This window comes from Zonotrichia albicollis, chromosome 14, assembly GCF_047830755.1.
Source record: "Zonotrichia albicollis isolate bZonAlb1 chromosome 14, bZonAlb1.hap1, whole genome shotgun sequence".
Taxonomy (NCBI): domain Eukaryota; kingdom Metazoa; phylum Chordata; class Aves; order Passeriformes; family Passerellidae; genus Zonotrichia; species Zonotrichia albicollis.
The window spans coordinates 2,623,557-2,645,501 of record NC_133832.1 but is presented as its reverse complement, the minus strand read 5'-3'; the positions used below and the strand labels follow the sequence as shown (position 1 = coordinate 2,645,501).

At 51.5% G+C, this 21,945-nt stretch overlaps 1 protein-coding gene across 7 annotated transcripts in view; it reads right to left on the bottom strand.

Moving 5' to 3' along the window:
- The window catches only part of ARHGEF9 (Cdc42 guanine nucleotide exchange factor 9), a 212,301-nt gene that overhangs the window by 120,392 nt on the left and 69,964 nt on the right, over positions 1-21,945 (bottom strand). Inside the window, exon 1 of one of the 7 annotated variants that reach the window (XM_074551332.1) lies at positions 7,752-7,989. The exons of 5 other annotated variants lie outside the window; for them this stretch is intronic. Coding sequence is in view for 1 of the 2 variants with exons in the window: in XM_074551328.1 (XP_074407429.1) it covers positions 7,762-7,791 (30 nt within the window). In the remaining variant the exon portion in view is untranslated. Of the gene's footprint in view, positions 1-7,751; positions 7,990-21,945 lie in introns of those variants that run through there. One more of the 7 variants, XM_074551328.1, reaches the window with a different exon arrangement.

The window sequence follows — 21,945 nt, the reverse complement described above, 5'->3', positions numbered from 1 at the left end:
CCATTCCCAGGATGTGGAGCACCTCCTCCTCCATTCCCCATGTCCCACATGGGCGCTCCCAAACGCTGCTGTGACACTGGACACCAGGGGGTGACTCACAGACTCCAGTAGAGATTATAAGAAAACCATTAAATTTATTTTTTTTCCTAAATCTAGGCAGGAATTAAGCTCAGGGTTTCAGAGATTAAAGGCCAGTGAGATTAGGATTTGCTGTTTCCAAAAAGGAGGATTTCCTTAAGCTGGGAGTTGCCTCTTTTTCCTTTCTCTTCCCAGAATGCCTGACAGAGCCCTCTTTCCATGCTGGGCCAGATGGGAGGCACCAGCCTGAGAGCTGCAGAGCTGCTGCAAAGGCAGATTTTTTTCCTCAGGAATCTCCATAATCTTTTATGTGTATGAAATAGCTTCATGGGAAGCTTTAAAAATCCCCAAACGCCTAAAAGTCCTTACCCAAACTGCAAAATGGAGAGACTTGGACTTGGGCCTGATTTTGGCTGTGAAAAATCAACTTTCCAGTCACCCACAGCTCCTTGCCTGCCCACTCCATCCCTCAAATGGAAAGTTTCCTCACTGTCCACATGAACTTGGCACTTTTTTCCAGTAATTCCCTCTTTCTAAAGGACTGCAGAAGTTGAGAGACAGCAAAGCAGCAAAGTGGGAGAGAAAGTGGATGTGAGAGAGAGCAGGGAAGGACCACATGAAGCAAAATGCCTGGAGTGCTGGAAAGAGAAGAAATTCAGTTCCTAAGCCCACTTCTGCAATGTTTAGAGCATACAGGGCACTGCTGGAGGTTGAATTCAGCTGCACCTGCATGACCACCTGGCCAAGAGCTGCACAAAAAGCTTCCCAAAAAGCTCAGAGGCCATGGGGAAGGACCTGAGCATCTCCAGGCCACTGCTCCAAGCACTCAGTGAAAAAACCCACAGAAATTGCACCCAAAGATGGGCAGCAGCTGAGCCACAGCAGCAGGGGCCCCATGGAATCAGTGCCACAGCTGGGACACTACCCAGACCATGCTGAAATGGCACAGAGAGCCTGTCAGGGGGGCTGAGTCCATTGTGCTCCTCTGGATTGCACTGAGAACAACAAATCTTCTATTTTTAAGTTGACTTGAACTTAAAGCATTAAGACAGGCTAAAATCTCCTGCCCCTGGCAATGGTGGTGGAGTGCTTTCTGCTCTCTTTGCATCTACTGCACACTCCAGCCTGCACTCCAGAAGCATCTTCAGATTCCCAGTGGTGAAAAAGAAAATAAAACCCCCTCAAATCCTGCAGAAATCAGATGTGGTAACACCAATTACCCTGGTCACAGAGAAAGACTTCAGGGGCTGAGCAAGTTCTGTTTAAAAGGACCCATCCAATTCTGATGCTCAACCTTATGTAAGCTCTCCTTGTCTGAAAAAAACCTCAGCCTCTGGCCTAAAGGAACACAGAGACCTTTATTCCTTAATTTCATTTCTCAACTTTTGGGCTCACTGTTGAGCCTGGAAAAAGGTGAAGAAAGCAAAGCCCAAAGTGCAGAAAAATGCAAGCCAGGTCCCTTCCTTGGGGGAAGACAAGTGCTCCCTGCAGGCACTCTGACATTAAACTGCAGAATCTTCACATCAGCACATGTCTGGGCAAAGTGCTGTGCGAAAAATAAATTATTACATGCTAGAAACTAAATTCTGAATTCTGAATTCAGGGTCAGTATCACCCAGAGAAATTCAGCTGCAGAGGCACAGGGAAACTCTTTGGCATGAAAACCAAAGGGTGCATTTCAGCACCTGCAAGGGAACAGGGAGGAAAAGCAGTCGGCCAGAGCTCCCTGCAGCCTCCTCACCCCCCTCCTGTGACTCTTGGCTCTGGCTTCCCTGGGCTTCTCCTCGTCAAGACACTGAGAAAAGGAAAAACCATCTCATTAAGAAGCTGACCCATGGGTCTCATGTTCTTCACACAAATTAACCCAGAGAATTGGATGTGGTTCATAGAAATCCTTTTCTCCCCCTCTCTCTGCCTCCCAAAAAAAGGAGAGGGAACAGCCTATTGAATCTGGCACTCTTTTAATGAAGAAAACACTGCAAGCCAACCTAATGAAGTAGGAATTCCAGATGGATGGCAGTAGGTGTATGAATAGAACATAGTGCACTCATTTTTATCAGCAATATCAGCATTAAAAAAGAACTTTAGAGCCTTTCTCTACTTTTTTTTTCCTTTCTCCCAGCAAGGCAGGTGAATGCCAGGAGGCTCCATTCCCTCTCCCAGCTCAGTGGGATTCCTTGCAGTGACTGAGCACAGGCTGCTGCCTTCCAGGAACGGGCAGCACTGCCCTCCTGCAGTTTGTGACAATGTGTGACAGCCCAGGGGACAGTGGCTGTGCCAGAGGGACCCTGCCTGTGAGGGACCACAGGGACAATGCCCCTGTGTGGGACACGGGAAGGCACCCGGTGCTGTGCTGGCACAAGCAGCACATTGGGCAGTTCTGTGCTGGGATCAGCAGCACTAAGGGGAAAATCCGGGGGGATGGAGCTGAGGTTTGTTGTCTGCCTGGAACAGGGCCCTGCAGGAGTGGTGAGAGCTTCAGGTGCTGCTCAAACAACCCGGCAGAGCAGGTGTGGTGCCATTCACTGCGTGCCCAGCGTTATCCTGGGTCACACCCAAGGAATTCTGCAGTGTGGCTGAACGGGGAGGAAGGGGCTGGGATCCCCTCTGAACACACTTCTGTACAAGAGCACAACTCCTTGGCTTCACTGGGAGTCACCTGAGCTCCAAACAAGGAATCCTTTACTTCTCATCCACACTAAGCTGGAGATGGCCCAGCCTGAGCCTGCACTCCTGCCTTTCCCAGACACAGCACTCGGTCAGTCCCTACCAACACCTCTCCTCTCCCTGCCCATATTACATAATAAGCATCTTTATTTTTTTTTTTCATAAGTTGTCTTTTCATAACAATAGAAACTATTGGAGCCCGAGATAACTTGATGAATTTTTCCTATTATCTAAGAGCTTAGTCACTCAGGGAATTAGTCATGTTCAAAATAACAGCCAGGCTCAAAGAGATTCAGAGCAACCATTCCAGAGCAGAAGCAGCTAATGTCATAAATACATTAAGATGTCAGCTTGAAGCATTTCAGAGATTTTTCAAGAAGTGTTCAAAAAAGAAAAATTCTTTGATGAGATACAAGGAAATCAGGTTCTCAGCAGTTAAAAACCGTTGTGCTTTGCAAAGGCTGCGGTGCTCAAACACAAACCCTGAGCAGGAGGGACAGATGGACATGGTGACCACATGGGGTGTGTGGCTTCCCAGCAAGCACAGCCTGCTCAGAGCTCCACAAAATCCTGCTTCCTATGCCTATGGCACCCTCCCAGGGTTTTCCAGACATCCCTGATGTATGTCAAGAGACACAGGAGTTACTGATGTGTCCCTTATCCAGCAGGTGGGAACCCCATGGAAACGGAGCCAGGCCTCCTCCCAGCCCCTCCTGGGACTGACACAAGGACAATCATCAGCACGGAGCAAGGATTTATCGAACATTTTTATTTACCACAGCATCAGCTCCTTCTTAACCTGGATATTTGGGAGAGCAGCACCAGCAGGAGGCTGGAACTGAAAGGTTAAAGCAGCCCCAAAGTGAGAGAGAAATGGAAAAGTGAACAGCAACTATGTAAGGAAAAATCCCACAAAGAAATGCATTGGGGGGATGGACCTGGGGCTTTGGGGGCTCCATGGCCCTGCAGCACCCACAGAATTCTCCACTGCATGCAGAGCTCAGGCAAGCCAAGCAGCAATCTTCAGTGACAGGAGACCGGAATGAACAGGAACAAACTTCCAAATGTCCCACTCTGCTGGAAAATCCCTTTCTGCTGAGGCCACAGGGCATGGAGAGCAGGCAGCATCCTCTGCAGGACACCCACAGCACTCAGGAGCTTGCTGGGACTGCTCCAGCAGCAGCCAGCCCTCCCTGCTCCCTTTGATCTCTGCAGGAAAACTGCTCTGGGCCTCTTCAGTCCCATTCTTCCCTAAGGCCTGGATATCACAAGCTCCTCTTTCCACCCTGCCCTGGCCTGGCAGCTCTCCACCAGCTGCTTTTGCTTATCCAAACTTTCAAAACTGAAAGTCAAACCCAAACTGCTTTTTTCTACTTCTCTTTTCCAGACTTCACATTGAGATTTTTAGGATTGTGGAGTGCAAAGAGTACTTTGGGTTTCCAATACCCTGTGATTTTCAGACTGATAAGTGAGGAAAAATGCTGCTGACCTGCCCCACTCAGAGGCATCTCCACCACTTGCAGCTTTTGGCCCTTTGATTCACTGAATTAATTTTCACCATATTTTAGGCTGTGATGATTTACAAGAGTTTACTTTTTTCTTATGAAAGAAATAGAAAATATTGACAGCAGCTTGATTTTAAGTATTTCAACAACAGGCAGTGTAAAACTATCACTATTTACAGCTGTGAAAGAAAAAAGCTGGGACTGCACCTATTGCAGGTGATGGCTGCACTCACCTGGACTGTCACAGACACAACATTAAACCCAAAAGGAGACCCTTTGTGAGGAAACACCATGGAATATTCACACTTGTGTTACTTGCAATACAGTCAAAGACTTGGGAAAAAACTCTGCCCTTGTCAGATAAAAAACTATTCCAGAAGAGGCTGAATTTTGTCCTGATTTAATCCAACTCATTTGATTACCATGCTGGATCAATACCCTCTGAAGAATGCCAGACCAAATAATCATTGCACTCACACACTGCTCAGATGTGCAGATTGATTCTCATCACTACCAATGACAATTAGTTGCATTTTTCTAGATTAGGAACAGATACTAGAGAGTTTAGCAACGTGGTACCAGTGAAGCATGGAAAACACCCCCGTGGGATGCCAGCATAATTGGCAAAAGATTAATTGTTTAAAAAATGGGAAGCAGCACATGCAAAGGAGGGAAAAAAGAAGCTCCAACAGCTTAATATTATGGAATAATAGCATGGGTTTAGGGGCTGATTTGGAAAAAAAAAACACCTGCCACAAGAACAAAAGGTACTATCACTTGTAAAGCATTAGTGACATGCTTCTTAAAGATGAGTAACTCTGAGTCTTGAACCCAAGCTGAGAACAATAGAAAACAGCATTTTGAATAAATCAGTGCTGTGCAGAATTTGGGAGAAACTAGGCTAAAATCCAGATTTTGACCAATGTGCCTGAGCAGAACGAAGTCCAGGGCTGCTGCTAGAATAAATGTGTATTGCTGGTCTTCAGCAGCACAGTGAAAATAATAGTGGAGTAAAAAAGACAGCTGGAAAACCATAACAGAGACTCAGTGCCCATGGAAATGGGTCCAGTGATGCTCAGGATGAAAGGCTGAGGTTGTGCACTGCATGGGAGGCTGTGTGAACAGAGCAGCCAACCTTCACTCAGGAGCAGAGCTGGCTGATAGTTCCACAGTGCATTTTAGCCAGCAGACTGAGGTGATAATATTCCCACTCAATTACTGAAATGCAGCTACCCCTGGTGTGGAGTAACTCACTTGTTTAGCACAGTCCACCAAATGATCAACATCTGAAGTACTAAAATTTCAAATAACTTACCAGTGGGGACAGCAAGGAAAATGTGCATTGGAGGGAATACTGCTATCCACACTAGCACTTGGCCAGGACATCTGGACTGACACACCTTGTCTTGCTAAAGGAGCAGAACTTGTAGGGACCAAGTGTTGGCAGGACCTTGGCTTTAGGTGCTCCCAGCATCCCTGTGCCCCAAGGGCAGGAGCCCCTGACCCCTCAGGCACCCATGCCCAGGGACACGGACTCCTCACCACCAGGGACTGCAAACACCTCCACTGGATTTATCTTATTTGGTTCAGTTTCACTTTGCTGCTTTGAAATAATTCTTTTCTTTTCAGATATCTGGAGATATGTGGAGTATCTCCAAACACTGCTGAGGCTGCTGAACTGCTGTATCAAATACAGAAACCACAGCTCTCTCTTTTATTTCTCCCTTGTTAGAAGGAGCAATATTGGGGAATTCCTGCTACAAAATCAACTAATGGAGTTTTACTTCTCCCAAAAAATATCTTCTATTACACCCTACAGTAACCACTGTAATTTCTCTCGAGAAGAAAGCAAAGATTAGACTAATGAGAACAGAATAACACAGCCGGCAGCACGGAAGGGATCTGGGAAGATGAGAGGGCAAGAAGGCGTCGAGTCCTGTGCTGGGGCAATTAGGAAAGCACTTTGTCCTGCAGCATGCCAGCCCCTCCCCAGCGGGGCTCAGCAGCCACCGGGGAGAAGGGAGAAAGGGAGGCGAGAGCCCCATCCGGCTTCACTTTTATCCCCGACACGGGGCGGGACAAGGAGGACAGAGGAAAGACTCCCATCCCTCCGGATGCTGAGAGGGTGGAAGGCGGCAGCAAACCCCCCGAGGTGCTGCTGGGTGCCAGACAAGCCTTAACCAGGACCCCAAACAAGCGCGTTGCGCTGCAGGCTGCTGCCCACACCGCACAGGGCACTGCCAGCACCGGCGGAGCCCTGCGGGAGCACAAACCCCCGGGCCGTGTGTGTGTGTGAGGAGCGGGGAGGGCATGGAGGGAACGGGCAGCGATTCCTCCCCAAGGCTCCCCGCAGGCAGCAGCATCTGCCCGTGCCCCCGGAGCCGGAACGCGGGGGCTGAGCCGGGTGACGCCAGCTCGGCCTAAGCCCTGAGCCCTGTGCCCGAGCCGGAAGCAGCCCCAGAGATGGGGAGCCGGACCAGCCCTCAGGGATGGCCGAGCGGGACCAGCCCTCAGGGATGGCCGGAGCTGGGAGAAGCCCTCAGGGATGGCCGAGCGGGAGCAGCCCTCAGGGATGGCCGAGCGGGACCAGCCCTCAGGGATGGCCGGAGCTGGGAGAAGCCCTCAGGGATGGGGGAGCCGGACCAGCCCTCAGGGATGGCTGAGGCGGGAGCAGCCCTCAGGGATGGCCGAGCGGGACCAGCCCTCAGGGATGGGGGAGCCGGGAGCAGCCCCAGAGATGGGGAGCCGGACCAGCCCTCAGGGATGGCCGAGGCGGGAGCAGCACCGAGAGAGCCGAGAAGGGCAAATCCAGCAGCCCCTGCAAAGCGCAGCCCCGCACGGAGCCGTGCGGGAAATGCCAGTGCAAGGCGGGCTGGGGCGGGAGGAGCATCTCCGAACACCCGCATCGCTTCCCGGGGAAGTTTCTCACTGGGCTGGGGGAACTTCCCCGCTTTCCCCCGGCCACGCAGCCCTCGGAGCCGGCTGGGCTCGGCTCGGCTCGGCTCGCAGGGCGGCAGGAGCTGCCTTGGCGGCTGTGCCGAGCCGGAGGAGTGTCTGTGTCTGCCAGGCTGCTGCAGGCGCGCCCAGGCTCGGCACGCCGGGCTCCCCCCGCACCGCAACTCATCATCGGGCGGAGGGGCACGGTGACAGGTCCCGGCTGCCCCGGGCACGGCCAGCCCTGTGCCGGCACTCCTCTCCTCCAGTGCTCTCCCACCGCACACCCCACACGCCGGGGAACCGGGCAAACCCTCGGCTTCCCCCCCGAACCCACCGGCTCGCCCTACGGAACCCCCTCCCACGCCCCGAGGCATGCCCACCCTCCTTCCTTCCTTTCAATTCCTTCTTTTGCTCAGCAGTTTGGGAATGCAGAGTCTATAAAATGGCTACAGAGTGATCAATGGTTTCAAGGACAGGGAGTAAAGGAGGAGTCAGGAGATAGGACGGAGGTTCATTTCCCTGTCAAAGTACTGCAATAAGAGGAAAAGAGAAAGACATAGCTACCTGAACTCACCATTCCTGTTCCATCCCTTAGCCACTGCATCTTGCTTCTGATGATGTCCTTATTATCAGGGAGGGGAAGGAAAAAAAATCCCTACTGCCTGGCGAGAGCTGGCAGGAAAAAAAAGAAGCCCCCCACCCCCACCCTAGCCTGGAGCTTTCAGTCAGCCATCCCTCAGCCCGGCAATCCCGTGCCTGTCAGGAGCACGTTATTAGCAGCCTCCTCACTACCTGGGATTTGTGCTTATTTATTTCAGTCACGGACCGAGGGATTTGAGGGGAGGGGGATGTCCTTTTTCTTTTTTTTTTTTTTTTCCCTGCCGTGCTTTGAAACTCTGCAGGAGGGGAGGGGAGGGGAGTGGAAGGGAGGGGAGGGAGGGGGGAGCGATGCGAACTTGGGGAGGGTCCCCGCGGGCACCCCGCGCCCTCCTGCCGGGGCCGGTCACCCTCGCCCCCAGCGCTGCAGGACGCCGGCTCTGCAGAGCCAGCACATGCTCCACGCTCAGCAAGGGCTGGGGATTTTGCTGACGTTCAAAGGGCAGCAGGTTCTCATTCTGCTCTGCACATGAACAAGGATGAGTCCCCTTCCCACTGACAGCAAAGCTCCCGGCCCAGCCCAGCGCTGCACCTGCCCGGGGTGATCCTCCCCCAGCACCGGCGCCCTGCTCCCCTCTCCGCCTGTTCATCCCCTGCCTGCTGCCCCGGATTTCCCCCACTTTCTGGCCACAGCTGCACACTTAAGAAAGCAAACACACTCGCTAAGCGTTGCTCATCGATCCGGCCACCCACCACGTCGAGGGAGAGGAGCTGGCGGTGTCTGGCGCTGGTTAGAAGAGGCGGCGGCAGCATATGGGATGTGTAGAGCCAACTGGGAACGGGACTGAATCCTGGCGGATCCTCCAGCCGGGACACGCACGTCGACATGGTCCTGCCCATGCTGGGACAGCACACGGGGCTCCAGCACCTGGCCAAGGCCGCTCACGGCGCCGGTGGCGCAGCCCCCGCCGCCATCCCGGGGCTCGGTGCCCACAGGAAGGGGCAGCCCGCAGAAGGACTGACACACCCCTGAGGACAGGAAAATGCCCCACCAATATTCCCAAAATCCCCTCTTTGGCAGCTGAGTCCGCAGGGACAGGAGAGGGCAGGTAGGAACCCTGGAGACAACGTGGGGAATGGCCGGCAGCGTGCTCTGGGCACAGGCAGGACACTGGGGACACTGGACAGGCTGGATCCACGCACAGGATATGCTGTAAAATCTGTGCAGGAGCTCCAATCTCCTCACTTACAGCTGCAGAGGATTTAGGGTTGTGTTTGCAAGGGTTTTTTCTCCACGCCTCAAGGGCAGAAGGGCATTTGGATCTCCCGCTCCTGGCCTCTGGAGGAGTCAACATTTTTCCTGCAGCTGGAGATTTTGAGTCAGGGAACAACACGCAGCTCCTCGTGACTGCCACTTTCTGCTGGTCCTGTGCCACTCAGCAGGATCAGGGCTTAGGTGTCTTCACTTATTTATTGAAATGGGACAGACCAGAAGTGCAGGCAGGACTGAAGGATGCTGCCCAGCATCTCTGCACTGCTGAGGCCCCACACAGCCTGCTCCAGTTCCATCAAGCCATATCCCATCACCTCTTGCACAAGCACTGACAGCCATCATTATTCCCAGAGATAGCTGACAAAAGAAGGAGTCAGGAGGCAAATGCTTACAGATGTCCAAACTTTGGAATTCTGCCTAAGTTTCCAGTGACAGAAACACCAGGCAAGTTATTTACATCCACAGGAGGGCTCTGGTTGGAAAATCCCACCTCTGACAGCCACTCTGGAGTGTGTTGTCAATCCTCTCCTCTCCTGCAGCAGGTGATGGCCACGGCTTTGTGCAGCCCTGGAATCCAGATCTCACAGGTACCTCACCTGTTCAGGGTGTCAGACACAGCCAGCACAGCCTCACCAACTGATTCAAAACCTGCAGGGCCTGGGAGGGCTGGGACAGCAGAACTGACTGACAGACAGACAGACAGACATCCTGAGTGGACACTGCTTCCCTCAGAAACTTGCACTGAAAACAGAGCAATGATCAGGTCATCTCTAAGTGAAGGGGAAATATTTTTTCTACCAGGAAATGTTAAATGAGATCTGCCCTGCTGTCACCACACACACAGAGAATACAACAGTGACCATCTTCAGCACAAGATCAGCTTTAAACCATGCACTGCATGATCCCAGTAACTCCACTGACTTAGGCCAAAGTTGCACCCTGGCAGTGCCAAGGGAAGGGGATTTGTCTGGCACATCCCACCCTGCTGCTCTGCCTGGGAGTGTGGATCTGGAGGACGAGAAGGACAATTTCTGTGGAGGACTGTTACACACTAACAGAATGATCCCAGTTTCTCTCCTCCTGCCAGCTGTTGACCAGGCCTGTCAATAGGGCTCATATTCCACTGTTTCACTGCCTATGCCTTGTTTACACCAAGCTGATTTGAGAAGCAAACCAAGAGTTGCCAGGTTAGTTCTTGCTCCCTGCAAAAGTGCTCAAAGGCAAGAATGCCCCAAGATCAGCCAAATCTCTGAATGGGCAGCAGGCTGCACACAATCCCACCCTGCCCAGAGCGCTGGGGCAGCCGTTCTCTCTGGCACAGGGAACCTCAGAGAGAACCCAGCTGCATTTCCCTGCCAAGAAAATGCACCTCTGCTGCCTCATTGTCAATGCAAAGTGCTCTGCAGGCAGCCAGCGGGCAGGGGACCAAGCCCAGAGTCCCTGCCAGAGCAGGGGGAGCAGGGAAAGCCACCTGTGAGCTTCTTCTGGGTCCTGTGCAGGGCCAGGAGCTGGGCTCTGATGATCCCTGTGGGCTCCTTCCAGCCCAGGATATTCAGTGACTCTCTGTTTTTCCACTTCCCCACACTGGAATAAAGCATCTTCCAGGAAAGGGCACTAGGTGCTGGCTCCTGTACCAGGTGTGCCAGGGGATGCTGCAGCCCAGCACACCCCAGACATGGAATATTAGCAGGCACACCCTGAGCTGGGTGTGAGTCACAGAGCACTGTGGGACTGTGCCACGGGCACTGCTCTGCTAGGAAAACCCACAATGCCCAGAGGGAAACAGAGGCAGCTTCCAGTGTGTGCTGCTTGGGCACTGCAGGCCCCTGCCCTGGCATTTAGCCTGCAAACAAATGGGATTTCACATTTGAGCACATCCCACTGGGGAGGCAGGACCAGGCTTTGCTCAGGTGGTTTGTCTGGGGGATCACTCCAGAGGAAACCCCCAGGAAGAGCTCCAGGATTGCTCATCAATAACACAATGTCCCAGTCAGTCTCAGCAGAGCTGTGGTCTGGTCACAACCTCCAAAAATTTCTCTCTCTCTCTCCAGAATAAGGACCAAAATCAGCCGGTGTGCCCCAGTCCAGTCTGGAGTCTCCTTGGGACTGCCAATGACACCAATAATGGGCAGGAACCTCCCAGGGGAGCAGAGGAGGGAAGGCAGGGAAGGAAGGGACAGTGAATACTTCTGCAGTAGGAGGGACAGCCTAAATTATCAGATTAATGCCACTTTTCCACGTGGAATTTATTTTCTCCTCATTCCCTGCAGCTGGAGAGCTACTCAAAAGCCAAGCTGAGTATGAGCAGGAGGACACAGTATCACATCACAGTGAAATAGCAAAATAACCTCCATCCTTGTGCCTCATCCAGCACATCTGGAGCCATGAATTTACCAACATTCCCACTGCAATCCAGTCTCCAATCCTATCCTCCCAGAAGCCACCCTGCTCTCCCACCATTAGTTACAGTATTGCAGGGCAGCTCGGGGAGCAGAGCCCTGGTTTGAGACACCCAGAACACAGCCCTGGGATCCCAAACATGAAGGCTCCTTTTCCTGCAGCCTGTGAGAGCAGCACTGCAGGAATTCACCTGCCTCTCCTCTTTTCTTCCTGCTATTGTGTTACCACATCACCACTGAAATCTCCTTCAGATCTTCAAGGCCTCCCTTCCTTAATCCCACCAGAAGAGTTTTGCTCTAAACCATTCCCTGGATGTGGGAACTTTTCCCAAAATGTTTTTTCCTCCATCCTTCTGTTGTTTTCATGAGGGGATTTCCCTTCTTTTGCGTTTCACCCTCTGCCTTCTCCCCCCAGCCACAATGCTGAATGGGACAACATCCCTCAGCCAGCAGCTCCCCACTGAAATTTCAGCTGGAATTTCCTCTCTGAGGCAGCAGAGGATGGCAGTGCCCTTTGGAGAGCCCTGCACACGCTGGTATTTCACTGCTGCAGAAGGCAGATGTTCTTCATTCCATATCAGAGAGCACAAATATGTTCCTGCAGTCATTGTCTCTATTGAACTGCAAAGAACAGGCACCAAATCCTACAGGTTAATTAATGAGAAAGGAGGGGAATTTGTCTAACCTCTACTAGGAATTATCCAGCCTGGCTTTATAAACCAATCAGCCACGCTGCAGAGCTATGAAACACGTACCTTCCTGCAGGAAAAAAAGCCCAAACCCCATGGAATACTCTCATAATGGCCGAGTGCCTCCCTGATTAGCACAGCAATAACACAGTGCTTCGGGCTCTTGCAAAGTATTATTATTATTTATGGTACATTACAAGGGAGTTTGTTTGTTCTTTAATAGGAGATGACATATTCAGAAGCCCAGATCCGAGTGTCCTCCTGAACTAACTCTGACACAAAGATAGTTTCAGTCATAAATTATAGAATCATAGAACCACAGGACTGGAACAAGTGCCTGGAATGCTTTGCTCTGATGGATGTGATTGGGATCTGGCTGTTTACCACGGCAAGGAGAGACAGCATTACCTGAGAGAGAACCAGGGGCTTCCCCTGCCTGCCAGGGGGACACAGTGGCCACTGGCAGGGACAGACAGGGCAGCCCAAAGCTGTTTCCCCCTGCTCCAAACCCCTTCTCCAGTCTGATCAGCTGCATGCACACTCTGTATGCTGGTACAAACTCCAGTTATTTCTAATTTAATGATGTGCGTTGGGCATTATTAATTAATTGCAGCATTTATATTTAGCAGTCACAGTGCAAACAGCCCCCATCTGACTGCAGGCAGAGGTGTGTGGCACACACAGCCTGCTCCATGGGGAAGGAGGGAGGGCATGGATTTGGCATGGATTGGGCATGGATTGGGCATGGCCACGTTCCCACAGACTCCCCTCCAAGGGCTTCTTGTGGGATTTTACCAACAAAATGCCAGCTTCAGTTTTGGAGAGGATCAAAACAAACTGGAACTTTTACAAAAGCCCTAGTTGGAAACCACAGTTTGGAATCCTGTTTGTAAAAAGCACATTTTTTATTAAGTAACATCTTCAGTTCACTGCCCACAGTCTGCCAGACACACAGAGGTTCCTCCCAGCCCTCTCCAGTCCATTCAGCCCTTGGGAAGGCAGGAAAACAGGCAAATCCGGGATCTGCCTCCTTCCAAAACATCTCCTTCAACATGGGCTGCATGTTGTTTACTATTCCTTCTCCTGTCACCCCCGCCTGACTGACAAGACTCCTCATGCCTCAACCCATTTGATTTGCTAATATCTCTCAACTTTTTCCATTTGCAAACCTCCCACCTCTGCTTTAATGAACCCAAGGAGTCTGTTGCCAAGGAACGCTCTCTGCTGCCATGCCCTCTGCTTTGGAGGTGAAAATTAACAGCCTGCAGACAAATTAAACTCCTTGGGTGATGAGGAAAGCACCCCAGTTCAGATCCCCAAGCCCAGTAAAGTCTCTCCAATGCATCCAAGTCTTCTTTATATCCATCTGTCACTAGCACTGCCCTAGTTCTGCTTATTTAGGGAAAATCCTATGGAGATTAAAAAAAGGAATAAAACTAAATTTGAAACTGAAAGGGCTTTACAAGCAGCACAATGCTTATATATAAATTCATTTCATTTGTCTACTAAGAGATCTGCAGCCAAAAAATATATATTTTTTTAAAGAAAACTAGAGCTTAGCATTGCTGTTGTGAGAAGATTGACGGGGAAACAATAAATGCTGCCCTGGGTCATGCATTTTGAGGTCACAAGGGACTGGCAAATCCGTAAACCCTGAGGCTGTGCTCCTCCCTAGTGCCTGGAGGGATAGTCCATGCAGGAGCTCAGAGTGGAGCTTCCAGGGCCCTCAGCATGGCCCTGTCTCATGGCCTGGGGGCTCTCAGAGCCCTGCCCTCCTCCAAAACCAACAGCCAGACTCACACCAAGCTCCTGCCTGTCCCAAACCAACAGCCAGACTCACACCAAGCTCCTGCCTGTCCCAAACCAACAGCCAGACTCACACTGAGCTCCTGCCTGTCCCAGACCAACAGCCAGACCCACAACCCAAGCTCCTGCCTGTCCTAAACCAACAGCCAGACCCACACCAAGCTCCTGCCTGTCCCAAACCAACAGCCAGACTCACACTGAGCTCCTGCCTGTCCCAAACCAACAGCCAGACCCACACCAAGCTCCTGCCTGTCCCAAACCAACAGCCAGACCCACAACCCAAGATCCTGCCTGTCCTAAACCAACAGCCAGACCCAAAACCCAAACTCCTGCCTGTCCCAGACCAACAGCCAGACTCACACCAAGATCCTGCCTGTCCCAGACCAACAGCCAGACCCACAACCCAAACTCCTGCCTGTCCCAAACCAACAGCCAGACTCACACTGAGCTCCTGCCTGTCCCAAACCAACAGCCAGACCCACACCAAGCTCCTGCCTGTCCCAAACCAACAGCCAGACTCACACTGAGCTCCTGCCTGTCCCAAACCAACAGCCAGACCCACACCAAGCTCCTGCCTGTCCCAAACCAACAGCCAGACCCACAACCCAAGATCCTGCCTGTCCTAAACCAACAGCCAGACCCAAAACCCAAACTCCTGCCTGTCCCAGACCAACAGCCAGACTCACACCAAGATCCTGCCTGTCCCAGACCAACAGCCAGACCCACAACCCAAACTCCTGCCTGTCCCAAACCAACAGCCAGACTCACACTGAGCTCCTGCCTGTCCCAAACCAACAGCCAGACCCACACCAAGCTCCTGCCTGTCCCAAACCAACAGCCAGACCCACAACCCAAGATCCTGCCTGTCCTAAACCAACAGCCAGACCCAAAACCCAAACTCCTGCCTGTCCCAGACCAACAGCCAGACTCACACCAAGATCCTGCCTGTCCCAGACCAACAGCCAGACTCACACTGAGCTCCTGCCTGTCCCAGACCAACAGCCAGACCCAAAACCCAAGCTCCTGCCTGTCCCGAACCAACAGCCAGACTCACACCAAACTCCTGCCTGTCCCAGACCAACAGCCAGACTCACACTGAGCTCCTGCCTGTCCCAGACCAACAGCCAGACCCACACCAAGCTCCTGCCTGTCCCAAACCAACAGCCAGACTCACACTGAGCTCCTGCCTGTCCCAGACCAACAGCCAGACCCAAAACCCAAACTTCTGCCTGTCCCAGACCAACAGCCAGACCCACACCAAGCTCCTGCCTGTCCTAAACCAACAGCCAGACTCACACTGAGCTCCTGCCTGTCCCAAACCAACAGCCAGAATCCCATTGAGTTCCTGCCTGTCCCAGACACACCAAACTCCTGCCTGTCCCAAACCAACAGCCAGACCCAAAACCCAAACTCCTGCCTGTCCCAAACCAACAGCCAGACTCACATCAAGCTCCTGCCTGTCCCAGACCAACAGCCAGACCCACAACCCAAGCTCCTGCCTGTCCCAGACCAACAGCCAGACTCACACTGAGCTCCTGCCTGTCCCAAACCAACAGCCAGACCCACACCAAGCTCCTGCCTGTCCCAAACCAACAGCCAGACTCACACTGAGCTCCTGCCTGTCCCAAACCAACAGCCAGACCCACACCAAGCTCCTGCCTGTCCCAAACCAACAGCCAGACCCACAACCCAAGATCCTGCCTGTCCTAAACCAACAGCCAGACCCAAAACCCAAACTCCTGCCTGTCCCAGACCAACAGCCAGACTCACACCAAGATCCTGCCTGTCCCAGACCAACAGCCAGACCCACAACCCAAACTCCTGCCTGTCCCAAACCAACAGCCAGACTCACACTGAGCTCCTGCCTGTCCCAAACCAACAGCCAGACCCACACCAAGCTCCTGCCTGTCCCAAACCAACAGCCAGACCCACAACCCAAGATCCTGCCTGTCCTAAACCAACAGCCAGACCCAAAACCCAAACTCCTGCCTGTCCCAGACCAACAGCCAGACTCACACCAAGATCCTGCCTGTCCCAGACCAACAGCCAGACCCACAACCCAAACTCCTGCCTGTCCCAAACCAACAGCCAGACTCACACTGAGCTCCTGCCTGTCCCAGACCAACAGCCAGACCCAAAACCCAAGCTCCTGCCTGTCCCGAACCAACAGCCAGACTCACACTGAGCTCCTGCCTGTCCCAGACCAACAGCCAGACCCACACCAAGCTCCTGCCTGTCCCAAACCAACAGCCAGACTCACACTGAGCTCCTGCCTGTCCCAGACCAACAGCCAGACCCAAAACCCAAACTTCTGCCTGTCCCAGACCAACAGCCAGACCCACACCAAGCTCCTGCCTGTCCTAAACCAACAGCCAGACTCACACTGAGCTCCTGCCTGTCCCAGACCAACAGCCAGACCCACAACCCAAACTCCTGCCTGTCCCAAACCAACAGCCAGACCCACACCAAGCTCCTGCCTGTCCCAGACCCACACTGAGCTCCTGCCTGTCCCCTCTCCCCACCCACAGCCCATGGGGATCTCACTGGAGCTCAGTGCTTTGGAGGAGGCAGCCCAGCCTGGTCCTACACCCACACAGACACACAAAGCCCTGGACAGAACTGGTTTTCCTGCCATGGAAGGCACAGCAGTGAACTGGCACAGCCTGATCCAGGCATGGCACAGCTCCCACTCAAACCCATAGGATTCCTGCCTCCAAACCAACTCTACAGCTTGGTTCTCCAGCTGCAAAGCACCAGGCAAGGAGGTTGGTCCCCCAGGAGCTCTCCTCTCCAGCAGGCAGGTGAGGGTTTAACAAGCAGCTGGTATTTGTGGCCACAGTTGATTGGAATGCACGGAGCCATCGGAGAAGCCTCTCACATTCACTCAGCCCTCCTCCTGCTCTGTTATTTAATTCAAGCTGTGACCCCTGGCCCTGGATGCTGAGCTGCAGCAGCTCAGCTCCCAGCCCTGTTTTCATGGCCTCAGTCAGCCTGAGCTACCAGGACGTGTTGGGAGCCCCAGGGGTGAAGGGAGCAGCACACAGCAGAGCAGGGAGGGCTCCTGGAGCAGCCCAACCTCAGCTCTCCAAGTGGGGGCTGTCCAGTGATGGGCACCCAGGACAGTGAGGAGTGGTTTGAGCAGGATGAGGTACATTCAGTCCCTACATGTCCATTTTTCCAGCGTGCCTGGGTCAGGTCAATCTCAAGCTTTCTAGTGCCCTCCTGCACATTTATCTTCCTGCTCCCCTGTGCCAGCCCTCAGCTGTGCCAGCCAGGGCACATCTGGGCAAGACAAACAGGAGGGGAAAGGAGCAGCTGAGACCAGCCCCTGCCTCACCAGGAGAACTTCTTGAGCTGGGGCATCATCTGCATGGATGCTCCATCAGCCTAAGGAAACTTCTTTGCTGAGCCTCTCCATTAACTGGAACTATTCACTTTTAGGGCCAGGAACATTTCCCAGAGAAATGCTCTCTTTCAATACTTCAGGCTGCTAAAGCATCGAGAGGCTTCCCTTCTGAGAGAGCCTTGCCTTGAGTCACCCTCTGGAATCAAAAGCAAAGCAAAACAAAGATATTTTCTCTTCCCCACTCACCACGTGAGGGATGTGAGTTCCCCTGATACACTGCATACCCAGGGCTGTGGCTCTCCAAACCACTCAACGTGCTGCTTTCACTCCCAGCTACTTTTCCAGACCCCTCCAAATCCCACCACAGTCCCCTCCTCAGATTTCCACAGGTCCTCCCCACTGGGCTTAATCTGCAAAGGAAAGTTTCAGTCTTGCCTCACGTTTAAAAGAGGATAAAATTCACTTTCTGACATTGCCTTCTTAAAGCTCCCATCCCTACTCCCTCCCCTCAGCCCACAGCTCCTTGCTGGTGTCCTTTGAAATTGGTACAACTCCTTTGCCTACAACAATTACTGCCTGGATGCATTCATTGCAAAGGAAACCAGCTGCCTCTTGGGCCTGTTGGATTCCTGCAGAGGTGTCATGGTTTGACATCTTGTATTTCCCAAAAAAACTCACTTCCTTTTCAAACCAGGACAAGAGGGAACAGGCCATGGGCTCCAGGAGTCAAGAGATTCCAGCAGGGGGAACAGGCCATGGGCTCCAGGAAATTGGAGATTCCAGCAGAGGGAACAGGCCATGGGCTCCAGGAATCAGGAGATTCCAGCAGAGGGAACAGGCCATGAGCTCCAGGAGTGTGGAGATTCCAGCAGAGGGAACAGGCCATGGGCTCCAGGAGTGTGGAGATTCCAGCAGGGGGAACAGGCCATGGGCTCCAGGAATCAGGAGATTCCAGCAGAGGGAACAGGCCATGGGCTCCAGGAGGCTGGAGATTCCAGCAGAGGGAACAGGCCATGGGCTCCAGGAGTGTGGAGATTCCAGCAGAGGGAACAGGCCATGGGCTCCAGGAGTGTGGAGATTTCAGCAGAGGGAACAGGCCATGGACTCCAGGAACCTGGAGATTCCAGCAGGGGGAAGAGGCCATGAGCTCCAGGAGTGTGGAGATTCCAGCAGGGGGAACAGGCCATGGGCTCCAGGAATCAGGAGATTCCAGCAGGGGGAACAGGCCATGGGCTCCAGGAGGCTGAGGCCTGCTGGGTGAGGGGAAGGGCTTTGGTGTGCTTGGTGTGCTGTGGCTAACTCGAGCAGACAGGCACACCCAGCAGCAGCCAAAGGTGTCCCCAGGAAGCCATCCCACAGCAGGGATGCCATCCCACAGCAGGGATGCTCGACACAAAGTACAGGGTGTAAAACACGGGCAGGGATCACCCAACAGGTTCCAGAGCGTTTCAATCTCAGGCTGTGCACCAGCTGAGGTCTCCAGATGTAAGAAAGGCATTTTGTGCTGTTCCTTTGAGCCAGTGAAGGCTTCCTAAAGATAAGGAAAACCCTGTTTATCTCTCGAGGAGGACACCAAGGCTATCCCTATGACAACATGATGGAAGAGAGAAAGTTCAAAGATACAGACTCTAGCTGGCTCACAGATGACATGGCTCCTTGTTTACCTATTGAGAACTTTGTTTCTTTCTTATAACCAATGGGCACTGAATGTGTCTGTCAAGTAAATGTAAATCTCTTGAAAAACTATAAAGGCAACATGTTGCTATAATAAATCTGTCTTTTGCACCTTTTGATGGAGTCCTGGTGCACTGTGTCACACTCTACAGTGACATCCAGGAGCAGTCAGATCTCAGGAGCAGTTCTAAAACCACCCCGGAGACAGGAAGGGGTTAAACCCAGCGTTGGGACTGCCTGGCAAGCCTTGGTGAATTCCTTCATTAAACACATCCCCAGCGCAAACGAAGCCATAAATACGTGGCATTCTCTCCCTCTAGTGGCTGGCGGCTTGGAAATGAAGGGGCTGGAAGCTGCCCCTGCAATCTGCGGGAGCCAAGGGGGCTGTCCCGGGCTGCCTGTCCCCCAGGGCCAGCCCAGAAAAGGGGTCACACCCTCTGCCATGGTCACCCCCAGCACTGCGAGGGGCTGCAGCTCCCCCTGCTTTCAGCAGGCACCTGTGGGTGACTGCCCCAGCCACTGCCCTGCCTGTCTGCATTCCCTGCAGCGTCCCCTCCTCACCAGGCTGCTCCTTGTTCATGCCCCACTGCCAGAACACACAAGAGCTACTCGGAATTACTGTCACCGTGTCACTGTGTCACCCCACAGCAGCCAGGCTGCCAGCTCTGCTCACTCCTTACAACACTCTGAGCTTGTAGGAAAGCATGAGACACAAAAAGGCACCCAGAGAGACACAGAGACATCAGTGAGACAAAGCAGGGAGTAACTCAGTATGACACACAAGGAACAGCTCCCCAATAAACTGCTTCTGAAGGATTTTAAACAAACACCAAACTGCACCACACCTGAGGTTCCCAGATTTGGTGATGTGGTTATTCCAATTATGGGAGAGCTGGGGCTTGTTCCCACATAAGCCTTCCTCTAAGGACAGCTAGCAGGGTCCAGGATCTTAATTTACAATAATGAGTGCTGGTTTTTAGGAGGACAACATCCTTGCAAGGAAGAAAACAACACCAAAACCAGTTCAACATGGCTCCTTTCCACTAACTGCAACACAGCTCTACCATTTCATGTATTTTAGCTAAAAATCCCAAGGCTCTCTGTTAATAATGCACCATAACATCATCGCAGAATTTGTGTGTGGGTATGAATGTGGATGAATATCCTCAACAACAGCAGAAACCTTCTCACAAAAGGCCAGGAAGAAGGGAAGAAAGAGGAGATGGATGCTATCCAAGTGAGGTGGTGGGTTTGATTCAAAGATAACATTTGCAAATATTCTCTGCAGCTTTTCCAGGCTGGCATGGCAGACAGAAACACACCTGAGTGTTTTCAACAGCCTCAGGAAAAGAGGGGGAGTTTGAAGTGGGAAGGCCTCAAGCTTGACACAAACAGGAAAAAAATTCCAGAAGGAAAATACATCCAGAACGAAAAAAATCATCTAGAAGGAAAATCTGTTCTGATCTCACGTGGGAAAGGTTACCAGAGCTTCCCACAGCCCCTGTGGTTCTCTGGCCATGGTTTCAGGCACTGCTCTCCCACTACCCCAGGGGGACGTGCTGGGACAAGCCTGGCAGGGGCCTCTCTGAAATCACATCCCCAGTTTGACCACAGGCGCTCCAGTGTGACTTTTGAAGTGGATGCAAACCAGGATACATCCACCCAAGCAGTGCCTGCATGAACCAGAGAGGCAGGCAGGCATTCAAAGCCACAATTACACCCAAATCCCATTAAACCACATTTAATCCAAATCCCATTAAACTGTGTCGGCCTTTGCTGCCTCTCCTTCCCTGCTACTCATCATCCATGAGTCAGGATGCCTCTGGTTTCTGCCTTCCAAAACTGTCCTTCACCATTTGGTGCTTGGATTGGCAGTGGAGCTTGTAATTAGGTCCCAAATGTGGCACCACATCAGTGCTGACTACAAGGGATTACACAGAGGTAAAGACTTTAAGAGCTCGTGTGATGTGAAGTCTCTACACCATCCATCGCCTTCTGGAGTGCTAAATATACCCATATTTTACTATTTACTTGTCTGCTTAGCTATCTCAGGAGCAGTCTGTGGCAGTCCCTAAAGAAGGCACTTTTCTATCTATATATAACGTGCTTAGCAATTTTTGCCACTGAAGTTGCACAGATATATTCCACACGGAGCTTTTCATCCTTAGAAACTTCATCATGGGAAAAATCCACGCTGCACTAATCTTGCCAGGTTCTTAGAAAGGATGCTGGCAGGCAGGATGAGTGTCCTACCACCCCCAAGCCTGCAATTCCTGTCAACTGCCAGATTGAACCACCTTAAGAATATGGCATGAAAAATAACTGATGGAAATTTCCCTGCCTTCCACCTACAAGAACTGATTTTGTGGTTTACCCCCAATTTGCACAAAATACCTTTAAATAATATTAATATAATATAATTACATAAATATATAATACATATTACATATAATAAATTTCTAAAATATATATAATAATATAATAGCAAAATATCTCCTATTTCTTCCCTATAATATATAATATATAATATAATATAACATAACATAATATAATATAATATAATATAATATAATATAATATAATATAATATAATATAATATAATATAATATAATATAATATAATATAATATAATATAATATAATATAATATAATATAATATAATATAATATAATATAACATATATAATAAATATATAATAATATAATTATAATGTAATAACAAAATATCTCCTCTTTCTTCCCTTCTTCCTGGCCTCTTCTAAGAAGGTTTCTGCCTGTTGTTGAGGATATTCATCCACATTCATCCCCACACACAAATTCTGTGGTGATGTAATGGTGCATTATTGACAGAAAGCCTTGGGATTTTTAGCTAAAATACATGAAATGGTAGAGGGATGCACAGTTCCTCAACAAAGAAATCAAGAATTTTTTGCATAAGCCAGGTAAGGCTGCAAATCAGGTGTTGAGATTTTCC